Here is a 24,499-nt window from a genome sequence, read left to right as displayed (position 1 = left end):
CGCCCAAAAGCCTAATAGCAAGGTACAGACATCCCAATAACTATATGAACAGTACAGAAGAGTAAAGCTATGTCCAAATTATTAAATTATTATTAGTGCAAGATCTGCCGCTGAGTGTGGTTACAGCGGGAATGCAAGTGCAGCCCAGGAATCAGAAAGTGTGGACATGGCATAAGACCATGAACCGTGAGGTTACTCTGCACTTCAATGCTTATGTATTACTACATAGTAGTAACCTTATAGAGTTGTGCAGTTTGATGACTGTGTGTGTTTGTGCTTGCACACAAGTATGTGCCTGGCTGTGTGTGTGTATGTGCAGAGCTGAAGCACGTTCTGGAGATGTTGCAGGTGACGGGCCAGGAGCTGCAGGCGGTGAAGCTGCAGCACGACCAGCGCCTGGACCAGCTGGAGAGGAGTCAGGAGAGCCCGCAGCAGGTCAGAGGTCACTCATAACGCTGACTGTATCTCAAATGGCACCTTATTGAGGGCTGTGACCGTTTGAATAGTAAAAATGATTTGGTGCACATTTTCCTCCGCTCTTGACTGCATGTGCTGCCATAGAATGGGCATTTTCATTCAAGTCAAAGGAGCAAAGCAGGAAGTAAAAGCAGAAAGTGCACCCATCAATACAGTGCAATCGGAAAGTATTCAGACCCCTTCCCTTTTTCCACATTTTGGTACGTTACAGCTTTATTCTAAAATGGATAAATACTTTTTTCACTCATCGATCTACACATGATACCCCATAATGACAAAAAAACTTAATTACCTTATGTACATAAGTATTTTACGTTGAGACTTGAACCCTTTGCTATGAGATTCGAAATTTCCTGTTTCCATTGATCATCCTTGAGATGTTTCTACAACTTGTTTGGAGTCCACCTGCGGTAAATTTAATTGATCGGACATGATTTGGAAAGGCACATACCTGTCCCACAGTTGAGAGTGCATTTCAGAGTGAAAACCAAGCCAAGACAGGATTGTGTCGAGGCACAGATCTGGGGAAGGGTACCAAAAAATGTCTGCAGCATTGAAGGTCCCCATCATTCTTAAATGGAAGAAGTTTGGAACCACCAAGACCCTTTCTAGAGCTGGCCGCCCGGCCAAACTGAGCAATCAGTGGAGAAGGGCCTTGGTCAGGGAGGTGACCAAGAACCCGTTGGTCACTCTGACAGAGCTCCAGTATTCCTCTGTGAAGATGGGAGATATATAATGGCGTAGGAAGAGATGTTTGCCGTTTTATGGGCTCCTAACCAATTGTGCTATTTTGTGTTTTTTCACATTGTTTAACTTATTTTGTACAGAATGTTTCGGCCACCGTCTCTTATGACTGAAAAGAGCTTCTGGCTATCAGAACAGCGATTACTCCTCTCGAACTGGACAAAGATTTTTTTCTTTAACGAGTCGGACGCAAAGGATTTATTCGAGATACCAGACCAGGCCCAAATCCCCGTCATTCGCATGAAGAGAAGACGCTGATATAGGGGACGCAGGGGATGGGTTCAATGAGCTGTATAAAGCCATAAGCAAACAAGAAAATGCAAGAAACAAACAAGAAAATCATGGGCGGTGCTCCTAGTGACGGGGGACTTTAATGCATTTCTACCAGCATGTTACATGTGCAACCAGTGGAGGAAAAAAACTCTAGACCACCTTTACTCCACACACAGAGAGGCATACATAGCTCTCTCGCCCTCCATTTGGCAAATCTGACCATAATTCTTTCCTCCTGATTCCTGCTTCAAAGCAAAAACTAAAGCAGGGGGTACCAGTGACTCATTGAATACGGAAGTTGTCAGATGACGCAGATGCTAAGCTACAGGACTGTTTGCTTGCACAGGCTGGAATATGTTCTGGGAAGAGCTGCTGCTTTCAAGGAGCGGGACTGTAACCCAGACACTTAAAAGACATGCCTCTATGCCCTCAGACGAACCATCAAACATACAAAGGGTAAATACAGGACTAAGATTGAGTCCTACTACACCGGCTCTGATGCTCGCCGGATATGGCAGGGCTTGCAAACTATTACGGACTACAAAGAGAAGCCCAGCCGCAAGATGACCAGTGACACAAGCCTTGCAGTCGAGCTAAACAACTTCTATGCGCGCTTCAAGGCAAGCAACACTGAAACATGCATGAGAGCACCAGCTGTTCCGGACAACTGTGTGATCACGCTCGCCATTGCCGATGTGAGTAAGACCTTTAAACAGGTCAACATTCACAAGGCCGCAGGGCCAGACGGATTACCAGGATGGGTACTCCGAGCATGCGCTGACCAACTGGCAAGTGTCTTCACTGACATTTTAGACATGTCCCTGGCCGAGTCTGTAATACCTACATGTTTCAAGCAGACCACCATAGTCCATGTGCCCAAGAACACCAAGGTAACCTGCCTAAATGGCTACCGACCCGTAGCACTCACGTCTTAATCCATGAAGTGCTTAGAAAGGCTGGCCATGGCTCATATCAACATCATCATCCCAGAAACCCTAGACTCACTCCAATTTGCATACCAACCCAACATATCCACAGATGAAACTGCTTAGTCCCCACCTGTGTACTCCCTGTTCACCCATGACTGCGTGGCCAAGCACGACTCCAACACCATCTAGTTTGCCGACGACACCACTGTGGTAGGCCTGATCACCGACCACGATGAGACTATAAGGAGGAGGTTCGAGACAACCTCTCCGTCAACATGATCAAGATGAACGTGGACAACAGGAAAAGAAGGGCCGAGCCCGCCCTCATTGTCATCGACGGAGCTGTAGTGGAGCAGGTTGAGAGCTTCAAGTTCCTTGGTGTATACATCACCAACAATTTATCATTGTCCAAACACACCAAGAAGGTCGTGAAGAGGACACGACAAAGCCTTTTCCCCCTCAGGGGACTGAAAAGATTTGGCGTGGGTCTTCAGATCCTCAAAACGTTCTACAGCTGCACCATCGAGAGCTTCGTGACTGGTTGCATCACCCCCCGGTATGGCAATAGCTCGGTCTCCGACCGCAAGGCGCTAGAGAGGGTAGTGCGTACGGCCCAGTACATCACTAGAGCCAAGCTTCCTGCCATCTAGGACCTCTTAATTCCATGCTGTGACACAGGGAGACCATAAAAACTGGCAAAGACTCCAGCCATCTTAGTCATAGTCTGTTCTCTCTGCTACCGCACGGAAAGCAGTACCGCAGCACCAAATGTACACTAACGTTCAAAAGTTTGGGATCACTTAGAAATGTCCTTATTTTCAATGAAAACATACATGAAATTAGTTACAAAAGAATAGGAAATATAGTCTAGATGTTGACAAGGTTATAAATAAATAAAAATTTAATTGAAATAATAATTGTGTCCTTCAAACTTTGCTTTTGTCAAATAATCCTCCATTTGCAGCATTTACAGCCTTGCAGACCTTTGGCATTCTAGTTGTCAATTTGTTGAGGTGATCTGAAGAGATTTCACCCCATGCTTCCCGAAGCATCTCCCACAAGTTGGATTGGCTTGATGGGCACTTCTTATGTACCTTACGGTCAAGCTGCTCCCACAACAGCTCAATAGGGTTGAGATCCGGTGACTGTGCTGGCCACTCCATTATAGACAGAATACCAGCTGACTGCTTCTTGCCTAAATAGTTCTTGCATAGTTTGGAGCTGTGCTTTGGGTCATTGTCCTGTTGTAGGAGGAAATTGGCTCCATTTAAGCGGCATCCACAGGGTATGGCATGGTGTTGCAAAATGGAGTGATAGCCTTCTTTCTTCAAGATCCCTTTTACCCTGTACAAATCTCCTACTTTACCACCTCCAAAGCACCCCCAGACCATCACATTGCCTCCACCATGCTTGACAGATGGCGTCAAGCACTGCTCCAGCATCTTTTCATTTTTCTGCATCTCACAAATGTTCTTCTTTGTGATCCAAACACCTCAAACTTAAATTCCTCTGTCCATAACACTTTTTTCCAATCTTCCTCTGTCCAGTGTCTGTGTTATTTTGCCCATCTTAATCTTTTATTTTTATTGGCCAGTCTGAGATATTTTTATTTTTTTATTTTAACTTTATTGAACCATTTAAGAATGAACAAATTCTTATTTTCAATGACGGCCTAGGAACAGTGGGTTAACTGCCTGTTCAGGGGATACAGATTTGTACCTTGTCAGCTCGGGGGTTTGAACTTGCAACCTTCTGGTTACTAGTCCAACGCTCTAACCACTAGGCTACCCTGCCGCTACCCTGGCCTTTTCTTTGCAACTCTGCCTAGAAGGCCAGCATCCTGGAGTCGCCTCTTCACTGTTGACGTTGAGACTGGTGTTTTGCGGGTACTATTTCATGAAGCTGCCAGTTGAGGACTTTTTAGGCGTCCGTTTCTCAAACTAGACACTTATGTACTTATGTCTTCTTGCTCAGTTGTGTACCGGGGACTCCCATTCCTCTTTCTATCCTGTTTAGAAACAGTTTGCGATGTTCTGTGAAGGCAGTAGTACACAGCGTTGTAGGAGATCTTTAGTTTCTTGGCAATTTCTCACATGGAATAGCCTTCATTTCTCAGAACAAGAATAGACTGACAAGTTCCAGAAGAAAATTCTTTCTTTCTGGCCATTTTCTATGTATATATTCCATTTAGGATCCCCCGTTTCAAATCAAATGTATTTATAAAGCCCTTCTTACATCAGCTGATATCTCAAAGTGCTGTACGGAAACCCAGCCTAAAACCCCAAACAGCAAGCAATGCAGGTGTAGAAGCACGGTGGCTAGGAGAAACTCCCTAGAAAGGCCAGAACCTAGGAAGAAACGTAGAGAGGAACCAGGCTATGAGGGGTGGCCAGCTACAATAGTCATTTACAGCATTAACAATGTCTGCACTGCATTTCTGATAAATTTGATGTTATTTTAATGGACAAAAAATTTGCTTTTCTGAGTGGCCGCAAACTGTTGAATGGTACTGTAGGTCCAAAAGGCATCTTAACAGCTTCTACCCCCAAGCCATAAGACTGTTGAACAGTTAATCAAATGGTTACCCGGACTATTTGCATTGACTATTTGCTATTATTTTTTACTTTTGTTTATTTAGTCAATAACAGGGCTACCTGTTGTTGTATTAGGAGCATGTGACAAATAACATTTGATTTGATTTGAGTACCTTCCAGAAGGACAACCATCTCTGCAGCACTCAACCAGGTAGCGGCCAGACAGAAGCCACTCATCAGTAAAAGGCACACGACAGCCCACTTGGAGTTTGCCAAAAGGCACCTAAAGGACTAGACCATAGGAAACAAGATTCTCTGGTCTGATGAAACCAAGAATGAACTCTTTAGCCTGAATGCCAAGCGTTGTGTATGGAGGAAACCGGGCACCATCCCTACGGTCAAGCATGGTGGTGGCAGCATCATGCTGTGGGTATGTTTTTCAGCGGACTAGACTGGGTGACTAGTCAGGTATGAGGGTAAGATGAAAGGAGGAAAGTGCAGAGAGATCATTGATGAAAACCTGCTCCAGAGAGCTCAGGACCTCAGAATGGGGTGAAGGTTCACCTTCCACTAGGACAATGACCCTTAGGACACAGCCAAGACAACGCAGGAGTGGCTTTGGGATAAGTCTCAATGTCCTCGAACCCGATCGAACATCTCTGGAGAGACCTGAAAATAGCTGTGCAGCGACGCTCCCTGTCGGACCTGACAGAGCTTGAGAGTACCTGCAGAGGAAAATGGGAGAAACTCCCCAAATACAGGTGTGCCAAGCTTGTAGCGTCATACCCAAGAAGACTCGAAATTATAATCACTGCCAAAGGTGCTTCAACAATGTACTGGGTGAAGGGTCTGAATACTTATGTAAATGTGATATTTCCATTTTTAATTTTTTATGAATTTGCAAACATTTCTAAAAACCTGTTTTTGCTTTGTCATTATGGGGTATCGATGAGGAGCTAAAAAATATTTGTAACAAAATGTGGGAAAAGTCAGTGTCTGAATACTTTCCGAATACACTGTATGTGCTGTGATTTGTTGATTCAAATGGACTGAGATGACCAAAATGTTATATTATTATCCGTATTTAGTGCGCTATGTTTGACCAGGGCTCATGGGGCTCTTTTCCGAAATAGTGCCATTTTAATGTGTTCAGAGACAAGTGGGTGTTTACTTGTCTTTTGTGTGTGTATTTTATGTCTCTCTGTGTTTTCCCCCAGGTGCGCGTGGAGCTGCAGGTGCTGCAGCAGGAGGCATTGCGCCAGAAGTCTGAGGGCGAGCGCCAGATGAGGCTGGCGGAGCAGGACCGGACGGAGCTGAGAGAGGAGGCGCAGGGAGTCCGGGAACAAGCGGAGGAGGCCACCAGGGAGAGGAACAGGCTGGAGGAGCAATGCCGGAACCTGGAGGCCAGACGAACACACGCCGACCTGTGTTTGGAGGCAGCGGAGGACGGGGCGCGGGTGGCTGAGGCTGAGCTGAACAGGCTGCATGCAGAGCTGGGTCAGCTGAGACAGGAGCAGAGACAGGCTCTCACACACAGGTCTGAATCACTCAAACTGCACTTTTTCTATTATTGTATTTGTCTTCAATTTTCTAGAAGATATGTCCTTTGTCTATGCTTGATGATATGTTTTAATGTATGCACACGAGCCGGAAGCAAAATCTCTCTACAGGGATAAAAAAGTCTTTAAAAAACAATCTTGTCTCATCTCATCTTATCCTTCAGGCAGAAGATGGAACGAGACACAGCAGCCACTCAACAACAGCTATACCGGGAGTCTGAGATCTTCAGTGGTCAAAAGGAGCAAGTGGAAGAGCAAAAATGGCAATTAGAGATGCTGGAGGAGGAGGTGCGAGTGTTGGTCATGGCCCGGGACAGTGTGGCGAGGAAGCAGCTGGAGGAGGATGAACGAAGAGCTGAGCAGCTGGAGCACCGGCTGATGGAGCTGCACACGGACCTGGCTGAGAGGCAGACTCAGCTACAAGTAACATGACAGGGCAAGATTTAGACACCATACACTGTTGCCAATAAGTCGTAGTCTGAAATAGCACCTGTTTCCCTGTATAGTGCATTACTGTAGTCAAATACAGTGCACTTTTTTAGGCGCAGCCATAGTGAAATAGACCTATACAGTTGTGGCCAAAAGTTTTGAGAATGACACAAATATTAATTTTTAAAGTCTGCTGGCTCAGTTTGTATGATGGCAATTTGTATATACTCCAGAATGTTATGAAGAGTGATCAGATGAATTGCAATTAATTGCAAAGTCCCTCTTTGCCATGCATATAAACTGAATCCCCCCAAAATATTTCCAATGCATTTCAGCCCTGCCACAAAAGGACCAGCTGACATGTCAGTGATTCTCTCGTTAACACAGGTGTGAGTGTTGACGAGGACAATGCTGGAGATCACTCTGTCATGCTGATTGAGTTTGAATAACAGACTGGAAGCATCAAAAGGAGGGTGGTGCTTGGAATCATTATTATTCCTCTGTCAACCATGGTTACCTGCAAGGAAACACGTGCAGTCATCATTGCTTTGCACAAAAATGGCTCAACAGGCAAGGATATTACTGCCAGTAAGATTGCACCTAAATCAACCATTTATCGGATCATCAAGAACTTCAAGGAGAGCGGTTCAATTGTTGTGAAGAAGGCTTCAGGGCACCCAAGAAACTCCAGCAAGCGCCAGGACCGTCTCCTAAAGTTGATTCAGCTGTGGGATCCGGGCACCACCAGTACAGAGCTTGCTCAGGAATGGCAGCAGGCAGGTGTGAGTGCATCTGCACGCACAGTGAGGCGAAGTCTTTGAGGATAGCCAGGTGTCAAGAAGGACAGCAAAGAAGCCACTTCTCTCCAGGAAAAACATCAGGCACAGACTGATATTCTGCAAACGGTACAGGGATTGGACTGCTGAGGACTGGGGGAAAAGTCATTTTCTCCTATGAATCCCCTTTCCGATTGTTTGGGGCTTCTGGAAAAAAGCTTGTCCGGAGAAGACAAGGTGAGCGCTACCATCAGTCCTGTGTCATGCCAACAGTAAAGCATCCTGAGACCATTCATGTGTGGGGTTGCTTCTCAGCCAAGGGAGTGGGCTCACTCACAATTTTGCCTAAGAACACAGCCATGAATAAAGAATGGTACCAACACATACTCCGAGTGCAACTTCTCCCAACCCTCCATGAACAGTTTGGTGAAAAACAATGCCTTTTCCAGCATGATGGAGCACTTTGCCATAAGGCAAAAGTGATAACTAAGTGGCTCGGGGAACAAAACATCAATAATTTGGGTCCATGGCCAGGAAATTCCCTTGACCTTAATCCCGTTCAGAACTTGTGGTCAATCCTCAAGAGGCAGGTGGACAAACATAAACCCACAAATACTGACAAACTCTAAGCATTGATTTTGCAAGAATGGACCGAAAGTTAATTGAAAGCATGCCAGGGCGGATTGCAGAGGTCTTGAAAAAGACGGGTCAACACTGCAAATATTGACTCTTTGCATCAACTTCATGTAATTGTCAATAAAAGCCTTTGACACACTTGCTTGTAATTATACTTCAGTATTCCATAGTAACATCTGACAAAAAAATCTAAAGACACTGAAGCAGCAAACTGTGGAAATTAATATTTGTGTCATTCTCAAAACTTTTGGCCACAACTGTATACTCAATGGCTCCATAGCTGTATTGGTTCACAACATTTCAAACCTAAAACTCTGCTTTAAGTGCAATGGAGGAAGCAGTTATTTCTGTGTATGTAGTGTGCGCGGGGGCTGCAATGTGAGGCCAAAGAGCGTGAGGAGAGGCAGCGGCAGAGGCTCCAGGAACTGCAGGCCCAGAGCCAGGTTGAGGAGAGCTCTCTGGCCCAGCACACACTCAGACTGGAGCAGGTCAACACTGCAGTGGCCGACATGGAGGACAGGAGCTGGCGACTAGTGACCAGGGACCACAAGCAGTGTGCCGTCCTGCAAGAGCACGTGCCTCTGCTTGGTAAGCAGAAAATAACTTATACTACTTACAGTTGAAGTCAGAAGTTTACATACACTTAGGTTGGAGTCATTAAAACTTGTTTTTCAACCACTCCACAAGTTTCTTGTTAACAAATTATAGTTTCGGAAAGTCTGTTTACTTTGTGCATGACACAAGTCATTTTTCCAACAATTGTTTATAGACAGATTATTTCACTTATAATTCACTGTATCACAATTCCAGTGGGTCAGAAGCTTACATACACTAAGTTGACTGGGCCTTTAAACAGCTTGGAAAATTCCAGAAAATTATGTCATGGCTGTAGAAGCTTCTGATAGGCTAATTGACATCATTTGAGTCAATTGGAGGTGTACCTGTGGATTTATTTCAAGGCCTACCTTCACACACAGTGCCTCTTTGCTTGACATCATGGGAAAAAAAGAAATCAGCCAAGACCTCAGAAAAACAATTGTAGACCTCCACAAGTCTGGTTCATCCTTGGGAGCAATTTCCAAACGCCTGAAGGTACCATGTTCATCTGTACAAACAATAGTACGCAAGTATAAACACCACGCAGCCGTCATACCGCTCAGGAAGGAGACGCGTTCTGTCTCCTAGAGCTGACAACAGCAAAGGACCATGTGAAGATGCTGGAGGAAACCGGTACAAAAGTATCTATAACCACAGTAAAACAAGTTCTATATCGACATAACCTGAAAGGTCACTTCGCAAGGAAGAAGCCACTGCTCCAAAACCTCCATAAAAAAGCCAGACTACGGTTTGCAACTGCACATGGGGACAAAGATCGTACTTTTTGGAGAAATGTCCTCTGGTCTGATGAAACAAAAATAGAACTGTTTGGCCATAATGACCATTGTTATGTTTGAAGGAAATAGGGCGAGGCTTACAAGCCGAAGAACACCATCCCAACCGTGGAGCACAGGGATGGCAGAATCATGTTGTGGGGGGTGTGCTTTGCTGCAGGAGGGACTGGTGCACTTCACAAAATAGATAGCATCATGTGAGGAAAGAAAATTATGTGGACATATTAAAGCAACATCTCAAGACATCAGTCAGGAAGTTAAAGCTTGTGTGTAATTGGGTCTTCCAAATGGACAATGACCCCAAGCATACTTCCAAAGTTGTGGCAAAATGGCTTAAGGACACCAAAGTCAAGGTATTGGAGTGGCCATCACAAAGCCCTGACCTCAATCCTAAAGAAAATGTGTGGGCAGAACTGAAAAGGCGTGTGCGAGCAAGGAGGCCTACACACCTGTCTGTTACACCAGCTCTGTCAAGGGGAATGGGCTAAAGTTCACCCAACTTATTGTGGGAATTTTGTGGCAGGCTACTCGAAACGTTTGACACAAGTTGAACAATTTAAAGGCAATGCTACCAAATACTAATAGTGTATGTAAACTTCTGTCCCACTGGGAATGTGATGAAATAAATAAAAGCTGAAATAAATACTTTTCTCTACTATTATTCTGACATTTCACATTCTAAATATAAAGCGGTGATCCTAAGACCGGGCATTTTTACTCTGATCAAATGTCAGGAATTGTGAAAAACTGAGTTTAAATGTATTTGTCTAAGGTGTATGTAAACTTCCTATTAGACTTAGACTCCTTATTTGCTCACTATCGCTGTACTCTCGCTCTCAACCAGGGTTAAAATAATATTTGTTTCCTTTCAAATACTTTAAAGGCGCTTTATTGGGCTTACCTGGCACCATGGAACCAATGTTATAGTCCCCAAAGTACAAAGCCTGCCCATCTGACGCTACACGCAGGCTCAATCAAATGCTCCAAAGTGTTTGAAATACATACAGTACCAGTCAAAAGTTTTAGAACACCTACTCATTCCAGGGTTTTATATATTTTTACTATTTTCTACATTGTAGAAAAATAGTGAAGACATCAAAAGTATTAAATAACACATATGGAATCATGTAGTTAACAAAAAAGTGTTAAACAAATCAAAAAATATATACAGTGCCTTGCGAAAGTATTCGGCCCCCTTGAACTTTGCGACCTTTTGCCACATTTCAGGCTTCAAACATAAAGATATAAAACTGTATTTTTTTGTGAAGAATCAACAACAAGTGGGACACAATCATGAAGTGGAACGACATTTATTGGATATTTCAAACTTTTTTAACAAATCAAAAACTGAAAAATTGGACGTGCAAAATTATTCAGCCCCTTTACTTTCAGTGCAGCAAACTCTCTCCAGAAGTTCAGTGAGGATCTCTGAATGATCCAATGTTGACCTAAATGACTAATGATGATAAATACAATCCACCTGTGTGTAATCAAGTCTCCGTATAAATGCACCTGCACTGTCATAGTCTCAGAGGTCCGTTAAAAGCGCAGAGAGCATCATGAAGAACAAGGAACACACCAGGCAGGTCCGATATACTGTTGTGAAGAAGTTTAAAGCCGGATTTGGATACAAAAAGATTTCCCAAGCTTTAAACATCCCAAGGAGCACTGTGCAAGCGATACTATTGAAATGGAAGGAGTATCAGACCACTGCAAATCTACCAAGACCTGGCCGTCCCTCTAAACTTTCAGCTCATACAAGGAGAAGACTGATCAGAGATCCAGCCAAGAGGCCCATGATCACTCTGGATGAACTGCAGAAATCTACAGCTGAGGTGGGAGACTTTGTCCATAGGACAACAATCAGTCGTATATTGCACAAATCTGGCCTTTATGGAAGAGTGGCAAGAAGAAAGCCATTTCTTAAAGATATCCATAAAAAGTGTTGTTTAAAGTTTGCCACAAGCCACCTGGGAGACACACCAAACATGTGGAAGAAGGTGCTCTGGTCAGATGAAACCAAAATTGAACTTTTTGGCAACAATGCAAAACGTTATGTTTGGCGTAAAAGCAACACAGCTCATCACCCTGAACACACCATACCCACTGTCAAACATGGTGGTGGCAGCATCATGGTTTGGGCCTTCTTTTCTTCAGCAGGGACAGGGAAGATGGTTTAAAATTGATGAGAAGATGGATGGAGCCAAATACAGGACCATTCTGGAAGAAAACTTGATGGAGTCTGCAAAAGACCTGAGACTGGGACAGAGATTTGTCTTCCAACAAGACAATGATCCAAAACATAAAGCAAAATCTACAATGGAAGGGTTCAAAAATAAACATATCCAGGTGTTAGAATGGCCAAGTCAAAGTCCAGACCAAAATCCAATCGAGAATCTGTGGAAAGAACTGAAAACTGCTGTTCACAAATGCTCTCCATCCAACCTCACTGAGCTCAAGCTGTTTTGCAAGGAGGAATGGGAAAAAATTTCAGTCTCTCGATGTGCAAAACTGATAGAGACATACCCCAAGCGACTTACAGCTGTAATCACAGCAAAAGGTGGCGCTACAAAGTATTAACTTAAGGGGGCTGAATAATTTTGCACGCCCAATTTTTCAGTTTTTGATTTGTTAAAAAAGTTTGAAATATCCAATAAATGTCGTTCCACTTCATGATTGTGTCCCACATGTTGTTGATTCTTCACAAAAAAATACAGTTTTATATCTTTATGTTTGAAGCCTGAAATGTGGCAAAAGGTCGCAAAGTTCAAGGGGGCCGAATACTTTCGCAAGGCACTGTATATATTTTTTAGATTATTTTAAGTAGCTACCCTTTGCCTTGATGACAGCTTTGTACGCTCTTGACAGTCTCTCGAGCATGCATTTAAATTAACAGGTGTGCCTTTTTAAAAGTTCATTTGTAGAATTTATTTTCTTCTTAGTGCGTTTGAGTCCATCAATTGTGTTGTGACAAGGTAGGGGTGGTATACAGAAGATAGCCCTATTTAGTAAAATTCCATATTATGGCAAAAACAGCTCAAATAAGCAGAGAAATGACAGTCTATTATTACTTTAAGACATGAAGGTCAATGAGTAAAAGTGCAGTTGCAAAAACCATCAAGGGCTATGATGAAACTGGCTCTAATGAGGACTGCCACAGGAAAGGAAGACCCAGAATTACCTCTGCTGCAGAGGATAAGCTCATTAGAGTTAACTGCACCTCAGATTGCAGCTCAAATAAATGCTTCCCAGAGTTCAAGTAACAGGCACATCTCACCATCAACTGTTCAGAGGAGACTGTGTGAATCAGGCCTTCATTGTCGAATTGCTGCAAAGAAACCACTACTTTCGGCCACTAATAAGAAGAAGAGACTTGCTTGGGCCAAGAAACACAAGCAATGGACATTAGACCGGTGGAAATCTGTCCTTTGGAAATTAGTCCAAATTTGAGATTTTTGGTTGCAACCGTCGTGAGACGCAAAGCAGGTGAATGGATAATCTCCGCATGTGTGGTTCCCATAGTGAAGCATGGAGGAGGAGGTGTGATGGTGTGGGGGTGCTTTGCAGGCGACTCTGTCAGTGATTTATTTAGAATTCATGGCACACTTAACCAGCATGGCTACCACGGGATTCTGCAGCGATACGCCATCCTATCTGGTTTGCTCTTAGTGGGACTATCATTTATTTTTCAATAGGACAATGACCCAAACACACCATCAGGCTGTGTAATGGCTATTTGATCAAGGAGAGTGATGGCGTGCTGCATCAGATGATCTGGCTTCAACAATTACCCGACCTCAACCCAATTGGGATAAGTTGGACCACGGAGTGAAGGAAAAGCAGCCAACAAGTGCTCAGCATATGTTGGAACTCCTTCAAGACTGCTGGAAAAGCATTCCTCATGAAGCTGGTTGAGAGAATGTCAAGAGTGTGCAAAGGGTGGCTACTTTGAAGAATTTGTTTAACATTTTTTTGTTTGTTTAATACATAATTCCATATGTGTTATTTCATACTTTGTATGTCTTCACTATTATTCTATAATGTAGAAAATATTAAAAATACAGAAAAACCCTTGAATGAGTAGGTGCGTCCAAACTTTTGACTAGTACTGTATTTGAAAGAAAACAAATGCTATTTGAACTCCGGTCTGATCTCAATACACTATCTTTCATCATTGGCTCCTATCATATCACCAATATTCACTGCAGTGTTTGCTGCAGTGTTTGCCTGCCTGGTTTGTCCATCCACACCTGAAGCAGGTTTGTTACATGACTGTGTTTATGTGTGAATGTGATCCCAGGGCAGGAGCTGTGTGAGAGGGAGGCCCAGCTGCAGGAGCGGGCTGAGGAGCTGCTTACGCTGCAGGAGGAGCTGGGGGCGTGCCGGGCGGAGGTGCAGTGTATGCAGGAGGAGAGGAGGAGTGCCGAGAGCAGGCTGCAGGCCCAGAAGAGCTGCGAGCACGCCCACCAAGAGAAACCAAAGGAGACAGAGCAGGTAGGTCATAGGGATGGATGGATAGATGGTAGGGAGGAATATCTATGGATGGCTACTGGCTTTTCACCTAAACTTAGTGGATATCTACGTATTTTTCATTGCTGTACCATTTTAACCGGATGGTATCGTAGCGTCTGTCATCAGACTGTGGGTTGCGACGACTAAGGAGGAACTAATTAGGAACTCTGTTCCGGTGCACATTTTTTCATCAATGATCATTGGAAAAATAACGATTTCGCATCTTTCTAATTTTCAGAAGGGGAGGGGACAGTTGGCCCATGCGTTGGCTGTGAGTTTCCGTTCAGGGGGTTGGAGACTTCGCTAGTCTCGTTAGTATCTTTTCACTTACATCTTCCCCCAGAACCTAATCGAGCATCTGAAGCAATTTCAATTCTTCGTTTCCGAGATTAAGAAGAATGAAATGTGTCGCCCATAGTCTCTGTTGACATATTTAGGCAATCTGAGTGGCACATTTGCAGGGATTAGGAGAAAGTGACTGGTAACAGGATAAATAATAATAATAATATTAAACAATATAGCAGCGGCATAAGTGGTATTGTGTGTGTGTGTGGGTAGAGACCTAGGTGGGGGTGGGCAGCTATTATCTAGCTGTTTAAAAGTCTCATTGCTTGGGGGTAGAAACGGTCTCGGAGCCTGTTGGTCCGAGACCTGATACTCTGGTACCGCCTGCCAGAAGGAAGCAGAGAGAACAGTCTATAGAAGGGGTGGCTGGAGTTTTGGGAAATTTTTCGGGCCTTCCTCAGACACCGCTTGATATGCATGTCCTGAATGGCTGGGAGCTGACCGTAGTAGTGCAGGCTGCACAGGACAACAACCAGAAGTCCAGAGGCCTGCAGAAGGAGCTCGACACGGTATCCAAGGAGATGATGGGCCTCAGAGACAATGTTCTGTCCATCTCCACTACAGAGTTGGAGTTAGTTACAGAGTTAGACCTTCAAATGTAGACAGTGTACAAAACATTAGGAACACATTCTTGATACACACTGGAAACTGTTGAGCATGAAAACCCAGCAACATTGCAGTTCTTGACACACTCAAACCGATGCACCTGTTACCATACCCCATTCAAAGACACTTAAATATTTTGTCTTGCCCATGCGCCCGGAGCACTTTCAGTACATAGTATGAAGTTGCATTCTGTTATGTAATCTGTTGTGTCCCTCAGCTGCACAGTCAAGAGGGGGGCAAGAGCCGCCTGAGGGAGATCAAGGAAGCCATGCGTTGGCTGAAGACTGACATCAAGGCAGAGCTGAACAGTGGGATGGTAGAGCTGCCCCTCACGCCTAACCAAGATCCCACTGACGACCACAAAGAGAACTACCCCCTCTACTCAACCCCAGCCGTGCCTAGGCTAGCCTGCAATCCTACTGTAATGCCTCAGCTTTGCTACCTTACATCTCTCCCTGTCATATCTTGTTTGTGCTGCACACACAAGTCTGTTAGCCTGGTTGCCAGTCTATTTCAAGCTCTTGCCAACACCTAATGGAATTGTTTAGCTTGACAATGACAAAGGCAAGAGCACAAACAGATCTGAGACCAGGCTTCAAGTCTGTATACAAAGCTTTTTTGAGCAATGCCCAAGATTTGTGCCTGTGGTTAACTTTTGGTATTTGAGTTTAACATACTTCCTTTTTCATCATACCTCATGCGAAATACCTTGTAACAAAGATTATTACAGAACCGCTGTTCTACCATCACTAGCAGGCAGAGGTCTTGCCTGTGTTCCTTAGATTGATGGGGTGTACAGTACAGTCTAGGAATTCCTCTGAAGCGATGACAGGTCTGTGTTTCTCTGCATGTCTGTCTTCAGGATGAGCAGTGGAAGGGAGAGGTGCTAAGAGAGAGACTTCGACAGCAGGAGGACCTCCTGAAGGTACTACTACCCCAACGTGCCTTGCCTTTACATTCCAGTATGCTTCATCTCATGTTGGACCAAAGTTCAATCAGGGCCATATCAAACGTCTCAAGAGTAGCCATGCTGATTTAGGATTAGTTCAACCTTTTAGATCACAATGAACACATTGACATACTGTACAAGGGGTAGGGGATCAGTATTCCTAATCTGAGATGCTTGATAGCTACAGTGGGGCAAAAAAGTATTTAGTCAGCCACCAATTGTGCAAGTTCTCCCACTTAAAAAGATGAGAGAGGCTTGTAATTTTCATCATAGGTACACTTCAACTATGACAGACAAAATGAGAAAAAAATCCAGAAAATCACAATGTAGGATTTTTAATTATTGTGGAAAATAAGAATTTGGTCAATAACAAAAGTTTATCTCAATACTTTGTTATATACCATTTGTTGGCAATGACAGAGGTCAAGCGTTTCTTTAAGTCTTCACAAGGTTTTCACACACTGTTGCTGGTATTTTGGCCCATTCCTCCATGCAGATCTCCTCTAGAGCAGTGATGTTTTCAAATCAAATTTTATTTGTCACATACACATGGTTAGCAGATGTTAATGCGAGTGTAGCGAAATGCTTGTGCTTCTAGTTCCTACGAATGCAGTAATAACCAACAAGTAATCTAACTAACAATTCCTAAACTACTGTCTTATACACAGTGTAAGGGGATAAAGAATATGTACATAAGGATATATGAATGAGTGATGGTACAGAGCAGCATAGGCAAGATACAGTAGATGGTATCGAGTACAGTATATACATATGAGATGAGTATGTAAACAAAGTGGCATAGTTAAAGTGGCTAGTGATACATGTATTACATAAGGATGCAGTCGATGATATAGAGTACAGTATATACGTATGCATATGAGATGAATAATGTAGGGTAAGTAACATTATATAAGGTAGCATTGTTTAAAGTGGCTAGTGATATATTTACATAATTTCCCATCAATTCCCGTTTTGGGGCTGTTGCTGGGCAACACGGAGTTTCAACTCCCTCCAAAGATTTTCTATGGGGTTGAGATCTGGAGACTGGCTAGGCCACTCCAGGACCTTGAAATGCTTCTTACGAAGCCACTCCTTCGTTGCCCCGGCGGTGTGTTTGGGATCATTGTCATGCTGAAAGACCCAGCCACGTTTCATCTTCAATGCCCTTGCTGATGGAAGGACGTTTTCACTCAATCTCACGATACATGGCCCCATTCATTCTTTCCTTTATACGGATCAGTCGTCCTGGTCCCTTTGCAGAAAAACAGCCCCAAAGCATGATGTTCCCACCCCCATGCTTCACAGTAGGTATGATGTTCTTTGGATGCAACTCAGCATTCTTTGTCCTCCAAACACGACGAGTTGAGTTTTTACCAAAAAGTTCCATTTTGGTTTCATCTGACCATATGACATTCTCCCAATCTTCTTCTGGATCATCCAAATGCTCTCTAGCAAACTTCAGACGGGCCTGGACATGTACTGGTTTAAGCAAGTGGACACGTCTGGCACTGCAGGATTTGAGTCCCTGGCGGTGTAGTGTGTTACTGATGGTAGGCTTTGTTACTTTGGTCCCAGCTCTCTGGAGGTCATTCACTAGGTCCCCCCGTGTGGTTCTGGGATTTTTGCTCACCGTTCTTGTGATCATTTTGACCCCACGGGGTGAGATCTTGCGTGGAGCCCCAGATCGAGGGAGATTATCAGTGGTCTTGTATGTCTTCCATTTCCTAATAATTGCTCCCACAGTTGATTTCTTTCAAACCAAGCTGCTTACCTATTGCAGATTCAGTCTTCCCAGCCTGGTGCGGGTCTACAATTTTGTTTCTGGTGTCCTTTGACAGCTCTTTGGTCTTGGCCACAGTGGAGTTTGGAGTGTGATTGTTTGAGGTTGTGGACAGGTGTCTTTTATACTGATAACAAGTTCAAACAGGTGCCTTTAATACAGGTAACGAGTGGAGGACCGCTCCACTACAGACCTGTCGATGTGAATGGAGGCATGTTCAGCCTTCCTTTTCATGTAGGTTAAATAAAATAAAAAACATCTGTCTTGAAATAATGTCTACAGAAATACATCTGGGTTGTCTAGCGGTCTAAGCCACTGCCACCGGATCACATATACTGATGCAACATGGGTTTGAATCTGGCCCATCGCTCTTTCAGCACACTCTCCATCTTTCCTTTCTGTCTCTATCCAATTAAGTTATTTGATTTTTTCTAAGAACTGTCAAACGAATGAAGAATGACATAGGATAGGACTTCACTACCCATTTGTATGTACAGTGGGGCAAAAAAGTATTTAGTCAGCCACCAATTGTGCAAGTTCTCCCACTTAAAAAGATGAGAGGCCTGCAATTTTCATCATAGGTACACTTCAACTATGACAGACAAAATGAGAGAAAAAAAATCACATTGTAGGATTTTTAATGAATATATTTGCAAATTATAGTGGAAAATAAGTATTTGGTCACCTACAAACAAGCAAGATTTCTGGCTCTCACAGTGGAGTTTGGAGTGTGATTGTTTGAGGTTGTGGACAGGTGTCTTTTATACTGATAACAAGTTCAAACAGGTGCCTTTAATACAGGTAACGAGTGGAGGACAGAGGATCCTCTTAAAGAAGAAGTTACAGTGGAGCGGTCGACAGTTCCACCTGTAACTTATTCTTTAAGAGGATCCTCTGTCCTCCACTCGTTACCTGTATTAAAGGCACCTGTTTGAACTTGTTATCAGTATAAAAGACCCCTGTCCACAACCTCAAACAATCACACTCCAAATTCCACTGCGAGAGCCAGAAATCTTGCTTGTTTGTAGGTGACCAAATACTTATTTTCCACTATAATTTGCAAATATATTCATTAAAAATCCTACAATGTGATTTATTTTTTATTTTTTTTCTCTCATTTTGTCTGTCATAGTTGAAGTGTACCTATGATGAAAATTGCAGGCCTCATCTTTTTAAGTGGGAGAACTTGCACAATTGGTGGCTGACTAAATACTTTTTTGCCCCACTGTACATACAAATGGGTAGTGAAGTCCTATCCTATGTCATTCTTCATTCGTTTGACAGTTCTTAGAAAAAATCAAATAACTTAATTGGATAGAGACAGAAAGGAAAGATGGAGAGTGTGCTGAAAGAGCGGTGGGCCAGATTCAAACCCATGTTGCATCAGTATATGTGATCCGGTGGCAGTGGCTTAGACCGCTAGACAACCCAGATGTATTTCTGTAGACATTATTTCAAGACAGATGTTTTTTATTTTATTTAACCTATATGAAAAGGAAGGCTGAACATGCCTCCATTCACATCGACAGGTCTGTAGTGGAGCGGTCGACAGTTCCAAGTTCCTTGGTGTCCACATCACCAAGAAAGTCGTGAATTCATTTAACTAGGCAAGTTAGTTAAGAACAAATTCTTATTTACAATGATGGCCTACCCCGGCCAAACCCGGACGACGCTGGGCCAATTGTGCGCCGCCCTATGGGACTCCCAATCACGGCCGGATGTGATACACCAAGGACTGTAGTGATGCCTCTTGCTCTGAGATGCAGTGCCTAAGACCACTGCGCCACTCGGGACCCACCACTTTAATTTGGTGCTATGTAGCAAAATTTGAAGTGGTGTTTTTTACATTAGATTAAAGTAGAGACTGAGCTAGAACATGTTATATCATACACTGCAGTTGAGCAACAATGGGAAAGTATTTCTGCTTTGAAAGTTGATAAACTTGTAACCCCACTTTTGAAAAAATGTCCTGTCCCCCATTCAGCACTGTTCACACCCTCTTAAGCCATAGCCTCACCCATCTCTTTAAGAATTTACATATGAGGCCATGTGCTAAATAGAGTGATTAAGGTAGTGTAGTAAACAACCAACGATTAAGACTAAAAGTGGGGAAAGTAGTAGTAAAAATGCACTTTCTCTAGTCCTTGGCCTAGATCCTAATCTGATTTTGGTGCAGGTCATGTTGTTTTTCACATTACCGTCTCTGGTAAACACACACTACATCAAATAAAATAAAATGTATTTTGTCACATGCACAGGATACAGAAGGTGTAAACCCTACAGTGAAATGGTTACTTGCATAGTGGAGTATTTTGTTTAGATCCATAATCCCAGCCCATACTACCATGCACCATGCATTAATCTGCTGGAAGCTAAAGCTAACCAACTTGGTTAAATGTTAGCTAGCTAGCTAACATTAGGCTATAACTAGCAATGAAAATGTATTTCTGAGATGCGATTAATATTAATACACCGCTCATACACGTAACGTTAGCTAGCGAGTCAGCCAGCTAATGTTGCCTGCTAGCTAACAGTATGCTTAAACTTGCAATGACTCTGACCCGTATCTAGACTCTTACCCGTATTCGTGGATGAACGCGTCTCCCCCTCTGTCATGGATGCCATTAGTTTGAACATGTAATCTGGAGACAGGGGTTTTATACAACAGCCTTCTGTGTTCTCTTTTCGACTCCCATCGCATTTGCAATCATACTCTGCTTCCACTGGGCAATTTCATGGATTTCAAAACTCGGTCAACTTCTTCCGCGACAAACAATACTATTGAGCGCCGTTTCTTCCCCATCACTGTCATCAGAAGACTCTACAATGTCTCGTTCAATATACCAAAAAATCTAAATCAGGGATTTCCTCATCGTCTGATTCATTTTCAGAGTCAGAGCGAGTCAGTGTGGCGCACGATCCCTCTCCAGAAAGTAGTTAATCACAACTTTTTCCCACTGATCTTTGTTGATAGTGCCTGTTAAATTCAGGGCAGCATTGTTGAGAGCAGTAGCCACACCTTTGCAGTTATTCATGATATCTGTTCCTAGGCCGTCATTGAAAATAAGAATTTGTTCTTAACTGACTTGCCTAGTAAAATAAAGGTACAATTTTTTAAAAATTAAAAAAATTCATGATATCTTTAAAAAGATCCACAGTAGAAAGGATTATCTACACATACTGAGCAGCTCATGTTATGGAGAGAAGCAGCAGAGGGCGCGGCCCCCTATTCACATCAACGGGACAGTAGTGGAGAAGGTGGAAAGTTATGTTCCTCGGTGTACACATCATGGACAAACTGAAATGGTCCACCCACACAGACAGCGTGGTGAAGAAGGCACAGCAGCGCCTCTTCAACCTCAGGAGGCTGAAGAAATTTGGCTTGTCACCAAAAACACAAACTTTTACAGATGCACAATCGAGAGCATCCTGTCAGGCTGTATCACCGCCTGGTACGGCAACTGCTCCACCCACAACCGTAAGGCTCTCCAGAGGGTAGTGAGGTCTGCACAACGCATCATCGGGGGCAAACTACCTGCCCTTCAGGACACCTACATCACCCGATGTCACAGGAAGGCCAAAAAGATCATCAAGGACAGCAACCACCCGAGCCACTGCCTGTTCACCCCGCTATCATCCAGAATGCGAGGCCAGTTCAGATGCATCAAAGCAGGGACTGAAAGACAGCTTCTATCTCAAGGCCATCAGGCTGTTATACAACCATCACTAACATTGATTGGCTGCTGCCAACATACTGACTCATCTCTAGCCACTTTAATATTGAAAAAATGTATGTAATAAATGTATCACTAGTCATTTTAAACAATGCCACTTTATATAATGTTTACATACCCTACATTACTCATCTCATATGTATATACTGTATTCTATACCATCTACTGCATCTTGCCTATGCCATTCGGCCATCGCTCATTCATATATTTTTATGTACATATTCTCATTCATTCCTTTACACTTGTGTGTATAAGGTAGTTGTTGTGAAATTGTTAGGTTAGATTTCTTATTAGATATTACTGCATGGTTGGAACTAGAAGCACAAGCATTTCGCTACATTCACATTAACATCTGCTAACCATGTGTATGTGACAACTTGATTTGAGCGTGCTACATGGCAAACCAATCCGAACTCATCTCTCGCCATGTCCAGCCCATCCATTATCTAGGGATAGGCCAATCATGGCTAGCGAGGTTCCTGTTTTTTTTTTTTTTTCATGGCTAAACCAACAAAGCTCATAATTTAACAATTTATTTTACAGATGTCATACAAGTTTGTTATTAAGGCACATAAAAGTTCACATGTTTCAGACAAAAAACGCATTTTGATAAAAAAATTAATGTCTTCGTGCAAATGCCTCTCCTGTGATGTAGTGACGTGTGACATACGCCCAGGTTTCTCGGTCACAGATGGGTAGGGAAGGCCTATCTATGCCATTCTTCATTTGTTTCTGACTGTTCTGTTGTCCTCGCTAGGCTCAGCTGGGCAGACGCATGTGGTCTCAGGAAGAGTTTCTGAGCCAGCGCAGGCAGCAGACCGAGGGGAGTCTATTGGGGCTGAGCAGACGAGTGGACAAGCTGGGCCAACTGCTCGGCAACTGCATCTCAGACTCCCTCTCTCTGAGCTCCTCTGAGCCCCCACTTAAACAAGGCTGTGTAAGTGTGAGCAAAAAGAGAAGGAACCCTTGTCTAATAGCACTTATAGCAGCTACATTCATCCATCAGTAAAGGAATTTGTGATATGCCATGGTACTGTTTACATTTATTTTAGAACCACCCTAATAGTTCATGTAGATTCCATTGTATCCATAAGCTACAAGTGGAAATCAGTTAACAATACAGTCTCGGTCTTGATCTGTTTAGCCAGATGCTCCAGAGAAATGGCGTCTCCAGGAGAGTGCGCAGGCGGAGGTGTCCCACAAACCTGTGAGACTGGATCCTACACTACTTGAGAAGTAGCCAGGCCCCAGGCTGCGTCCAGGCCTCTGACAGCCTCCCAGCCTCAGTGTAGGGTGAAGTTGCCCCTAGATGCTGATATAGGGTCATCTTTGCATTTCCCCACTAATGGTTAAGGTTAGGATTGGTGGAGGGAAGCTGATCCTAGATCACTGCCTAGGGGAAACTTCACCTTAGAGCGTGAACAGTCATCCTTTCTGTTTGGTGTGGCATGCCTAAACATGATCTACCATCACAGCAATATTTACCCAGGGTGAAGAGGAACAGTCTCTCATCCATCCAAAGTGCACTTGGCCTGTCAGCAGGATCATCAAGCAAGATTAAAAAAATATATGAATATATATATAAAACTATGCATTTGTGTGGCTTAAGTATTGTATCCTTAACATAGTTTCCACTACCTCAACTAGTTTGAGAAGTTTTTTTGGGCAAATTCAATTACATTTTTGCCTATGAATATGCTTGTTTTTGTATGATATATTGGTATATATTTTTTTACTTTTCAATATCAATGTCTCATTTATTTACAAGCTTTCCAGTCACGGTAGCATTTAATTCCTAGCATCTGGCTAATGCATGAAAATTCTGTTTGTTACAATCAATATGTTTTGTGGACTTCACTAGACATATGTTGCTCTCCGGTTTTGTGATTAAACAAAGGTGTGGTTGAATTTATTGTCTCGGCCTTGGGCCTATATGTCAGGGTGTCAAGGCATATGAACTAACAGGTTATAGAGCAAGCAAAGCAATTATCGCAACACATAGCTTGTCATGGAATTTTTTTCCCTGGCTTGATTCCTCTGTGATTATACCCTTGCACCACTACTATAACACAATCAAATTGTGCACATCTGCCGGGACTGTTGTGTTACTTCGCCCAATATCATTATTAAGGTGATAGGGCCACAAGTGGTTTGAAGTGCGTGCACCCAGAGGGAATTGACATCCAAAATAAAGTGAAAAAGCAAAAAAGTGATGTCATTACTGTAGTTAGCTAAATTGAATATGTCAATTCCTTTAGACATATATTTTAAGATACCTTATTGGAATTATGAAAAATCACCCTGAAAATGTACCTGTCCTTCAAATGATGGGGAACTATTTTACCAGACGCCATTCTGCTGCCCAGTTGTGATAGCTAATGGTTGAAGTATCACTGCGCAGGTCCGTGTGGACAACGTAAGTCCCTACAACGCGCAATGCTGTCGGGGGTACGCCAAATAAAAATGTGATTCACAAAAAAAATACATTCCTTCACCTTTTCAAACAGTCCATTTACATTTTCCAACGGGGCTATACATTTGGGTGAGGTTTTTTTTCTCACCTGAGTAGCCTCGTTTCAATGCCAAAAACAAAATTAAACTATCTAGTGTTAAATAACTACACAACGTAAAATACAGGTAGCCTAGTCAAATAATTAACATCCAATCACATTAACCGTTACTCTCTCGCGGGAATTCCATTTACGGTCCATATGTAGCTGCAGCGCATTCCGTTTGCTCGAAAATTGATGAATGGTTTAAAAAAGTAAGGCAGACGTCCATAGAAACACTTACCAGCTCTACTGGTAGTACTGCTACTACCAGCA

The 24,499-nt window shown here is 43.2% G+C and overlaps 1 protein-coding gene across 3 annotated transcripts in view; it reads left to right on the top strand.

Annotated features, from left to right (window-relative positions):
* The window catches only part of cntrl (centriolin), a 122,731-nt gene extending 99,149 nt beyond the window's left edge, over positions 1-23,582 (top strand). For all 3 annotated transcript variants that reach the window (XM_064974032.1, XM_064974022.1, XM_064974042.1), the window contains 9 exons: positions 320-435; positions 6,175-6,494; positions 6,681-6,939; positions 8,717-8,945; positions 14,049-14,242; positions 15,429-15,632; positions 16,074-16,136; positions 22,432-22,611; positions 22,819-23,582. In XM_064974032.1, the coding sequence (XP_064830104.1) occupies positions 320-435; positions 6,175-6,494; positions 6,681-6,939; positions 8,717-8,945; positions 14,049-14,242; positions 15,429-15,632; positions 16,074-16,136; positions 22,432-22,611; positions 22,819-22,914 (1,661 nt within the window). In that variant the 3' untranslated portion in view covers positions 22,915-23,582. The remainder of the gene's footprint in view (positions 1-319; positions 436-6,174; positions 6,495-6,680; positions 6,940-8,716; positions 8,946-14,048; positions 14,243-15,428; positions 15,633-16,073; positions 16,137-22,431; positions 22,612-22,818) is intronic.
* Positions 23,583-24,499: the final 917 nt, after the last annotated feature.

This window comes from Oncorhynchus masou, chromosome 1 (genome assembly GCF_036934945.1).
Source record: "Oncorhynchus masou masou isolate Uvic2021 chromosome 1, UVic_Omas_1.1, whole genome shotgun sequence".
In the NCBI taxonomy this organism is placed as follows: domain Eukaryota; kingdom Metazoa; phylum Chordata; class Actinopteri; order Salmoniformes; family Salmonidae; genus Oncorhynchus; species Oncorhynchus masou.
The sequence above is the reverse complement of the archived record's forward strand: the minus strand, read 5'-3'. Positions and strand labels throughout refer to the sequence as shown.